Source organism: Ornithodoros turicata, unplaced genomic scaffold (genome assembly GCF_037126465.1).
Source record: "Ornithodoros turicata isolate Travis unplaced genomic scaffold, ASM3712646v1 ctg00000746.1, whole genome shotgun sequence".
NCBI classification, from domain to species: domain Eukaryota; kingdom Metazoa; phylum Arthropoda; class Arachnida; order Ixodida; family Argasidae; genus Ornithodoros; species Ornithodoros turicata.
In genome coordinates, this window is record NW_026999400.1 from 3333378 (window position 1) to 3344428 (window position 11051).

Below are 11051 nucleotides of genomic sequence, written 5' to 3' on the forward strand. Positions count from 1 at the left end.
TATGTGCATTGTGGTCACTTAACACACCAGTAAACCACGATAACGGTGGATTAGTGCTGTGCTTTGAGGTACAGGCAAACACTGCTTGATAGTAAATCATACATAGAGCCTGAAGTTTTCGGGAAATATTTTTTTCTAAATTCGGGGGGTAAAAATCGGGTAAATAAACGTGCACTAAATTCATGCAAATTCGGGCGAAAAAACTTCCAGTACGCTAAATTTGGGGAGAAATCGGGCTCAGTTATTCAAACTAATTGTAGCGGTTTAGTACAAATGGTGATGTAACTGCATTTTTCTGCCAAACAAGTAAGTTAGTGCATTCCTACAGACATCCCACTGAGGGCAATTTGTAAACGAGTAAAAATCAGGTTTCACCCTAAAGAGGCAACCTTCAATTCGGGGAAGAATCGGGTAAAACCCTAAAACTTCAGGCTCTAATCATACACCAGCCTATTGAGGTTGAATACCCCACTGTATCAACCTGGTCATGATCTGTCACAGCAGTTTCCCATTTTGGCTCTTAATACCATGCAATACCTGCAGTTCCATAAAAGGACTATGAAATTTCTCGAATATCTCATGATTTTTTTTTTTTTTTCTGAGGATTTTTTTTTTCTTCCAAAAGACAAGCTCGTACACCAGACATTTTCCTGCGATTAAAGTGCATCTTTTTCAAGCTCACACGGTTGAAATTGGCTGTGGACCTGTTCTCCACTTTCATCCTTCCTCTGGATCTATGTTGGGTTTCCACGCTGTTCGCAGAAAGGAGCATCACGTCAATAGAGAATGAGGAGGAAGCCAGTCTGCATCTTTTTGTTGCTGGCGTTAATGCGGGTGAACCATGCAGGGAATGCTGGGCACACTGTCAAGTTTCTCTGCACGACCCTCCCCCCCGCAGCTCACCGTAGCACGACGAATTACCTTCACTAATTCATTTAAATTTAAAAACTGTTTCCTTGCCAAAGGTAAAACCAGTTATGGGTTTAGAAACACCTATTCTGTCAAATAAAAACAAGAACAAAAAAATCTTTCACAGTCCCATTAGAACGCTTCTGACTGTATCAGTGCATCACATCCGCCAGGAATCGAACATTAAATCCCCGAAAGAGTTGTAAATGCAACATGTTGTGGTCGAATGCAAAGGTGCTGGGTAAGTGTACTAATGTGCACAAGGTCAAAGCACACCTGAGGAATTTGATTGGGGGATTTGATCAGCTCAGCCAGAATGTAAGGCACACAACACATTATTACTCATAGATGGCATTAAAAAAAAAAAGGGGGGGGAGGTGTTGCTGAAAATAAAATGGTGCCGTGGGAACAGTTGTCCGTCTACTGAGCTTGTGTCCAGAGATCCAACGCACTAGAAACATTCAGAAATTGCTGAACACCATCAAAGGACACTACCTTGAGAAACCATCACACAAAATATTTCCCTTGGGAAGTGCACATTGCCTGAGAAAATTACTTTATAAGAATGCATGCCATGGTGGTTGTCTCTCCCAGCTCATTCTGGTGTTTCGTGACGTCACAAATTGTCTGTGGTATGGGAGCAAGGCATCTGCTCTGTTTCAGACGTGGGACAATGTGGTACCAAATACGACTACAAAAAAAAAGGAAAATGATGGTGGTGGCTGTGCTTATGGCCACAGCTGTCAGGCCTAGACGTACAACTACAGACATGTTAGCTGTTAAGTCATTTTGTAGCTGTACGAGCTGACAGCCTTGGTTTGTCTCGGAGCTCTGGGTTCAGCTCTTGAGCCAAAATAAAGATTATTATTGTTATTATTATTGGTGTCTTAATGTCGCTGCTAGTGCAACCTTTGCCTTTCTAGCGACCTTGCCTAGCCTTTGCCTTTCTGTTACAGCTGTGCGAATATTCAAAATTTCAAATATGAAACAAATATCTGATGCTATTCTAACAATATTTGCAACCTATTTTCAGTAAACTATCCGCAAAGGGAATTTTGCTATTTGCACAGCTCTACTTTCTACAAAATTTAGAACATTCTGCACAGCAGCGTAGCCAGAAAAATATTTCGGGAGGGGTTGTATGGGGATTTTACATGGGAGGAGGAGGATTTCCCCTTGTTTCCCTCTCCCAAATGCACTGCCAAAGGTAGCATTTCCGGGGAAGTTGAACACCCAGAAACCCCCCTCTGGGTACACCAGTGGTTCTGCAGCAGTCAGTGACACCTTTTTTATATTCCTTAACGTTTGCACTTTCCTGTAGGGCACATTTCCTTTGATTCTGATTATAGTTTTACTGGCACATATGCTGACATCAGAAAATTTACTATTTGGTGCACTACTTCCTCCAACATTCAAAAACAATTCTTTTTGTATACATGTACAGTTAGAGCATGTCAAGACACATTGTTTGACACCTAATTCATTTTGCTGTAACACAGTACGTGTGCTATGTGCAGTGACTGCTAAGCGATTGATGACGTTCGTGCCCTTAATTTGTCAGTCATGGGAGTGACCTCTTCCGACCCATGAGAATGAAGCGATGCCACCCCCAAAAGTAATTCGGAGCAACGAAATGCTTCGGAGCACTTTGGAGCATGCAAATGTGCTATTTTAGAGCGCTCTGGAGCACATAGCCACAAAATTTGGGAGCAAATCTGGAGCACATACCAAAATTTAAATGATAGATAGAGCCTGAAGTTCTAGGGTTTAACCCGATTTCCCCCCAAATTTGCACCCCGAATTGAAGGCTGCCTCTTCAGGGTGAAACCAGATTTTTACCCGGCAAATCACTGAGATGTCTGTAGGCATGCACACGAACTTGTTTTGCAGCAAATGCAGTTACATCACCATTTTTAGCAAACCGCTACAATTCGTTTGAGTAACTGAACCTGATTTCTCTCCAAATTCACATGAATTCAGGGCACATATTCATTTACCAGACTTTTATCCCCTGAATTTCCGGAAAACTTCAGGCTCTAATGATAGAGTGCATCCCCATGGTATGCTGTTGAAAACTAGTAAAAGGAAAGAAAAAATAGAGAGAGAGTGTGTGCTATGCGGGTGTCATCCCAATCTCATTAGCAATCCGAAACTATGCAAATCTATGAACATGAAAGAACTGATGTTCTGAGGCTGGAACAACATAGAAGGGACAAATACAAAGCCTCAAATTGCCTCAAATTAATGATGAAAGATGTCACCAAAAAGGTTAGCCAGCTGTAGGACTCGAACCCACATCTTCTGGATTACTGGTCTAGGGCTCTACCAATTGAGCTAAGCTAACACGCCCACTTAGCAACTTCCAGGGTGTGTCACCTGAAGGGACAAACCAGCCACTCTCTCTCTGTCATCCTCCTTTCACTCTTACATTTGTGCTCACTCATACACACATTCATTTGACGAGATTGACGCAGGCGGCAACTGTTGAACATGAAAGAACCAATCCAGAAGATGTAGGTTCGAGTCCTACAGCTGGCTAACCTTTTCAGTGACTTTCATCTTTCAAATCTATGAACCTTTTCGAAAATGTGCACATTGATGACTGAGTGATCCCATTTTCTACACTGAGTACTTCAGCGTGGTTGATTGATATAAAAGTTGGTTCGTGTAAATTACATTCTCTGTGCCCTACACTATGCTCACAGGAGACATACCGGAATACATTACAAACAAGGGAGTTAGCTTTTCACTGCGCGCACACACAGCCTGAAGAGTTTAAACTCGTAAATCTGTTTTTACACTTCGGAGCATTCAAAGGTTGCAAAACAATTAAGCGGCGATGACGAACACGAAGAATAAAGTTGCGCAGCCGCATGCAAACAATAGACCTCTACCTGTTTGTACACAAATGACGTCATAATGTTCGACAGCGTTACGAGTTTGGTAGAGTTGAACTACGTTCAAAGCTAGTGGCGGACAAGGTCGCGCCCCAAAGCCACGGTCTTTAGGGGATTACGATGGTCTCTGAAAAGGACGTGACCTTCGGTCCTACTTTTCTTTCAATAGGATGCAGCGAACAATTGCCCATTCGTGGAACCCAGCTCTCCCCTTCCGATCTGTTTTGGTTTTGGTGTGTCTACCAAAGTCATGATGACGTTTCTCGGGTAGAGGTTTATTACAGTGGGAGTAGGTTAGCGCAAGAAAAAAGGAAAGGCCAAGGCACGTGGAAAGGAGGAATATCCCCTCTCCAGAGCCAGCATTCCAGCCACCAGTGGTCAGGTGGGAGAAGACCGCCTGATTCGCTTGGAGCACTTTGGCGCAAAATTCGCTATCTCTATCAGGATTGTGCAAATGGCACCGGAGTGAAATCACTGGTCCTGCATTCATATTTTTTGTGCGAATGTGTGTCCCAGGGCTGACGGGACCCAGGCATCAGTTTGAACTGACGGGATTGCACCGTGTAACTGGAGCCTGAAGTTTTAGGGTTTAACCAGATTCTTCCCCGAATTGAAGGTTGCCTCTTTAGGGTAAAACCAGATTTTTACCCTGTAAATTGCCCACACTGAGACATCTGTAGGAATGCACACTAACTTGCTTGGCAGCAAATGCAGTTACATCACCATTTGTACCAAACCAGTACAGTTAGTCTGAGTAACAGAGCGTGATTTCTCCCCGAATTTGCGTGAATTTAGAATAAATTTTTATTCACCTGATTTTTACCTCCCCCGAATTTAGAAAAACAAAAAAATTCCCGAAAACTTCAGGCTCTACGTGTAACCAAACCTTGTGTAAGATACACCAAGCTCCATCACGTTCATTTCAACATTTTATTTCCATGAGCAACCCGCTACACCGAAGCTCATTTCTTGACAGTCTGAGCCTTTTTAGCTGGGGTTGCCTTCGCTGCAGGGGCAGACTTGCCCTTAGCTGGTGCCTCTACCTTCTTCTTTGAAGGGATCTTTCCTTCCTTGTAAGCCTGGATCCTTGCCTTGACCCTACGCTTGGTAGCCAGCTTACCCCTCGGCTTCGGTTCCTGTACTGGAATCTGCTTTCCGCCTCTCTTTTTAATGGCTGCTGCCCTGCGAGCCTCAGAAGACCTCTTGAGGACCTGTTGCCACGGTGCCAACTTCACTTCAGGTGGTGGTAGCTGCGGAGGGTACAATATGCATGTTACTGAGTTTCAGTATGCCTCTCGCCCATACAAAATAGCTTAACAGCGAAGTTGCCGAATGCGCAGGTTTAAAGTGACATCCAAAACAATTTGGTAAATGAACCGCTGCAGTCAGCAGCGTATGCATGAACATTCAATCTCCCGAACACTGTCTGATTCAAATAACTGGAAATGTGTACGTGAACAAACAAGAAAACATCCCCTGCATCCAGCTGTAGCCCCTTTCACAAAACCTCAAAGACAGGTGTTTGGAAGGGGACAAGAGGTTTCACAGACTCACTGCAATGTAGAGTTGCAAGCCACACATCCTCATTTTTTTACTACAAGTGGCAGGGCACAGGTACAGTAGAATCTCGATGATACGAATTTCGGTATGACACGAATTCATTTCCGGTCCCGGCCGGAATACCTATTCTTCCCACATATTAGAGTTCGGATTATACGAACGAGCCGAGGATGCGACAGAGGTCATTCCCCTGTGACGCGCCAGCGCCAGCGCGAGAGTAATGCTATTCCTTCTTTTGAAAAGGGAGGGAGATCCTCAACACCCTCACCACGAACTCCCCTATAATAATGTTGCACAATGCAAGCAATGACTCTCAATTTGGTGGTGGTGGAGATAAGGTCAAAGGGATTACATGGACGGCCTGGAACCTTATCACCGTTTTGACCTTTTTACCCCCCTTGCAACCATAAACCGCGAAGCCTGTGACATAGGACTGGAGGAAAACAGCTACCAGAACACGTGGAGGGAACATATATCAGGAGAACTTATGGCAACATTATGCGTCACCATTCCGCAAGTCGGCTTCACCTAACGCATGCGTGCTTTAGGAGAAGCTCGCTTTAGAACACTGTTGCGCGACTCGCGTGTGGAAAGCACGTGCTGGGTATTTCCAATCATCTCGCGAATTTGAGCAGCACTTATCAAAAACGTAGACGCAAAAGCATTACGAACGACCCCTTTCACAGACAGTAATGGAAAATGAACAGTCACTGTATTTTCTCAATTCAATTTTTATTTCGGTTTATGTAATTCGTTTGATGCGAATTTTTTCCGCTACCCCACGAGATTTGTATCATCGAGATTCTACTGTACCTAGGGTTGCCACCAGGCCGGTGTTATACCGGCACGGCCGGTTATTTGCTCGTCCTGCCGGTAGGAGGGCGATACCGGCAGCCTTTTGCCGGTATTCGCCGCTCAAAACCTTTCATAGGGCGGGCTTTTCCCTTCACATTCCACTACAGCTTGAATAAATCTGGACCACAGACGCAACTCCGCGCAGTCACCAGTTGTTTCCTTACTCACTCATTATTATTATTATTATTACTGCTATTATTACACACAGGAACACGTTTCCTCCTATTGTCTTGAGCTCTCTCTCTGGTTTTCTGTGTGTGCTCTTCCACCCCTCACCCACTTCCCTTTCCCGCGAGCATTTCCTCCTTTCCCTCTATTCCACCTCCTCTCCTCAGCCGGTATTTTTCACTACGCAAGGTGGCAACCCTAACTGTAGCTCTTCTCCAAAACCTACTATATTCTGAAATTACTGACTTTCCATTTTCTGTGCTTGTGCTCAATGAGCATAACTATAGATTTCATGCGGTTAAAATCAAGAAATCAATCCACAGCAATACTCACCCCGCGCTTCTTTGCCAGGAGAGCCCTCTTTTCAAGCTTGCGCCTCGTGTTGTTGATAACGGCTGCACGTCGTTGGACCACTGCATATGGGTTGAGCTTGACCATAAGGTTGATGTTCTTCAGCGGGTTCTTGTGCTGCGTTCGGCGGACAATCTTCCTCCTTCGTAGAGTCAGGAAGGCAATGCAGTGTCACATTTGCAACCACCCACATGCAACATGCATCAGGTATATACTTACTTTGCAGGCCTGAGCGTGTGTCGGATCTCGGCACTCTTGAGAACCCTATTGATATCTGGGTTGGTCATGATGGGGATGGGGAGGCTGCAGGAATAAATTGCCAGTGTAAGGCATGACATTCATCTACTTAACTGCTGTTACAAGCATGCAATACAGAGCAGAACTGATAGTAGAAGTAGAAGCAATCAGTAAGTCTGCAATCCTGACTCGAATTATTGCCAGTAGATAACTTTTCAAAATCCAGCTAGCATTTTTTTTACTGTATGTCAGCAGCATGCGGCAATAATGACATTTATGAACCCAAATGCTTAGATGTATATAAAAAAAAGGCAATCACAATAACTGTCTCGCACTGTAACGTACAGCACCCTAGGTGTGGGGTCACAGCACCAGGTGTGGGGGAACAATCGGCAAGACACCACAGAATATTACAGAAACGAGCCAGCTTCAAGAAAAAACAGCTCTCCTAAAATGAGTGTATACACACTCACTGGAAGTTCTTCTTGGTCTTGGAAGGCTTGCTGAAGGAGCCGTAGAGACGGTCCAGCTGACGGAAAGCACCTTCGGTCCAAATTACAAAACGTCCAATGTGACCACCTGGTGCAACCTTCAGCAGGTTCAGTTGGTCGACTCGAAGGGTCTCCACACCTACACGGGGAACAAGACAAAGTGATTGTGACCTCTTATGACGTGACATTAGCAAACGAATGCCAGCACCAAAAATAAAATGGTGTGCCAAAGACACTCCGGAGGCAACAGGCAGGAAACTTCACCTGGGATGTTGCGGAAAGCACGGGACAGACCCTGGTCTTTTTCATAGACAACGAGTGGGCCAAGGCGTTGGATGCGGCGACGGTTCCTCATCTTGCCCTTGCCAGCACGCAGACGACGAGACTTGTACACCTGCAAAGCACAGCCACGTAATTGTCAATGTCTCCATGTTGAATGCATCCACCAGTCAGCTACGACCATGGTTGAGACATTCCCAAGCAGCACATTGTACTGAAAGTCGAGTGCAATAGGGGTGGACGGGTAGATGGAAGGCCTTGAACAGACTTGTGAAACTAAAGAACATTGATAAAACACATACCGGCCACCCCTATTGCACTCGACTTTCAGTACATTGTACATTGATATGTTTTTTAAGAAAAAAGAAAGGAAAGGAAAGAAGACGGCGGTCGGCTTGCTATTCCAAAACATATTAGACACATAGGTTAGAGACATGTTAGGTTGGGCCTCACACAATCCAGGAAGCTTCCTGGCTCCAGATTGGTTCAATAGTTCAGTAATATCCATGAAAGCTCGCATAGAAGTGCAACAGAAATAGTCTCATGCTTGTAATAGTCATACACGTAATAGTCTCATAGTTTTTGTAATGGTTAAGGAAGAAGCATATATTGGTGTGTGCAAAATGGTTCCAGTACACAAGACAGAAAAATGTTTTTGCACCCAGAGCGCACAAGCTGATTACGATGATTTTATGTAGCAAATGTGATCGAAATAAAGTTAAATATAACAGCTTCATTACTATGACAAATTGACTCGAATCGTTATAAAAACAAATGAACAGTTTGAATGCGGGGCCTGACAGTAGCATAAGAGAAATCCTTACACATAGTTTCCCGAAATTTTATAGCAGCTTTAAGAACAGGATCCTAGCACGACCTTTACAGCAAACAAACTCTGGCCATTTCGCATTCCTTACCTTCTCTACATCCTTCCATGCTTTGAGCTTCTTGAGGAAAAGCATAGCCTCCTTGGTCTTCTTGAACTCTTCCACCTTGCTGGTCACAACCAGTGGTATCTCAGGGATCTCCTCAATCTTGTGTCCTGATGACATGCAAAGCCCAAACTCCGTGTCACCGTGCGATCACAAAAATAAATCTGTCCGTGCCACTACGCCTGTTCAACTTACCCTTGGAAAGGACAAGGCCAGGCACGCCCGTTGCAGCTACGGCAGAGCAGATGGCATAGCGCTTCTGGCCGACGTTGATGTGGCGGTGCCAACGACGGTACACTTTGGTCGGGGCAAACATGCGGCCACCGCGGCACATGTTGCCAAAGGCACCCTGACCGGAACGGTGAGTGCCTCCGCCGCGAACACGCGGAATACGGGCCACAGCTCGTCCGGTGCCCCAAGACTCAGCCGAAGTCTGGTGGCCTGGAAATTTCAATTGTTAAAACACGAAAAAAAAAAACAAAAACAAACAAACAATGCTGGTTGGCAAACAAACGAAAAAAGATCAGCAAAAAGACAATTCGCAAAAGAAATGTGCAACACACTCCCCCCCCCCCCCCCTTCACACCAGCTGTTCTATCCCGAGCTTTGTGAAAAGGAACACACGAGCAGAACGACAGTTGTCCCTTCTCTGTTGCCATCACTCCTGACGCACTCATTTGGCCAGCTGATAATAGGGGGGCTACGTCGCTACGCCAGGAATCAAAGATTGATAAGGATGTAGTCTTGCACAATCCTGCTTTCTGCCTTAGGGCATCCCGTCAAAGAAGCAACAATTTTCAAAGAATCATTACAGGAATCAAAGATTGATAAGGATGTAGTCTTGGACAATCCTGTCTCCTGCCATAGGGCATCCTGTCAAACAGGCGATACTTTGCTGTCTACTCCTTTTTTTCACGTGAGAGCTCTGCTGTTTTCAGTCGCTCACTTTTAAATATCTTTAGCGTCAACAGGCGTCCATTGTGAAGTTTTGAAGCAATCTGCGCGCTGTTGGGGTAAAGGCAACCGAAAGAAGAAAACAAGAAAAGCAGTCGTTACCAACTACCGATGAAAGGGAACACAGCATGAAAGACTGAGCTCATGTACAAAACCGGATGTGCACTACAGGGGTGTCTGCATCAGAGAAGACACAAAGACAACAAAACTTGTCATTTGCTTCCATGTGAGGCCACAAGTGGCAGAGGAGGGTATCTGCCATGGGCTCGCATGTTTTCTGTCACAAGGCTTACGCTGCTTACATAAGTAGTGCTATCTGCACATGCAACACACCTGCTTCTTTAGACACAGCATAGGGGTGCCTCCTGTTCTTTGCCATGTTCATGTGAACAAAGTTGACAATGTCAGGTCGTATGGGTGCCTTGAAGACTGCAGGCAAAGCGACCGACGCGTCTCCCACCTCATTTTTCTCGGTGTAGACGGTCACCAATGGACGGTGCACCGTGTAACGCTGAGGAAGAAATGAGAAGTAGATGCATAAGCAATTAAATCAGCCTTAAACAGCATCCGCTAATTTCTCGTTGTATACGTAGTATACAGATGCATAAGTCTTAGTCGAGTAGATCGAAATGTATTGTCGTAAGAAATAACTATAATGCAGTACCCCTTACGTTACATCTGTCCTAGTTCATACGAGGGCCGACATTTTTGCGACGAAAACTCAATGCACTGCAACGAATTTATAATCGCCAGTTTGGAACAAGCTTCTACTTCGAATGCCACATACAACCAAACGTTAAAAGGAAATAACGTGCGAGTTCGGCTGTGAGCGTACCACGTGGCGATTTATACGTGCAAACCATGCAACAAAACCAAACATGTCAGCAAGCTCCAAGCAACAGCTGAGATCTGCAGAACGACTATTACTGTTTTTATCCTACAATACCCAACTTCAATAACTAATTAGAGAGTACTATTAATAAAGCATGCAGCATAGTGCCTTAGGCTTAGTGCCGGTACAAATTTCAGCATCTTGACAAATGATACATTGTGCCTTTTCATTAGCATCAGAAGTAAATACGTGAAATAACAAGCAGGAACATTTATCATAACAACAGATATGATAGTAAAAGCGAAAAAATCATACCATTTTTGCTAAGTTAAGTTACAACTATCAGCCAGCGACAGCCTCGATGGCGACTCGCTGTAGAAAAAGGGCGAAAAGATACAAACAGGAACCGGAAGAGGGTTGACGGCTGGTTGACGGTTTCAAAAATAGTTCCTAGACAGGAGCTTGCACCTGGTCTGGTACAACTACTGTTTTATTTTTTCTTTCTACAATTTAATATCCAACAGCGGTCGAAAAAATTGGGAAGTATTGTACAAATTCGCATGTGTCAGCGGTCAGCGGATCGTCA

General features: G+C 44.7%; 1 protein-coding gene across 1 annotated transcript; it reads right to left on the reverse strand.

Annotated features, from left to right (window-relative positions):
- Positions 1 to 4722: 4722 nt before the first annotated feature.
- Positions 4723 to 10887, reverse strand: LOC135374744 (large ribosomal subunit protein uL4-like). Its single transcript, XM_064607669.1, has 9 exons — positions 10781 to 10887; positions 9967 to 10144; positions 8875 to 9120; positions 8665 to 8789; positions 7733 to 7862; positions 7451 to 7607; positions 6960 to 7043; positions 6723 to 6882; positions 4723 to 5056 (listed from the first exon to the last, which is right to left on the reverse strand). The coding sequence occupies exons 1-9, from the start codon at positions 10781 to 10783 to the stop codon at positions 4769 to 4771; spliced, it is 1371 nt and encodes a 456-aa protein (XP_064463739.1). The 5' UTR covers positions 10784 to 10887; the 3' UTR covers positions 4723 to 4768.
- Between the last annotated feature and the right edge of the window lie 164 nt (positions 10888 to 11051).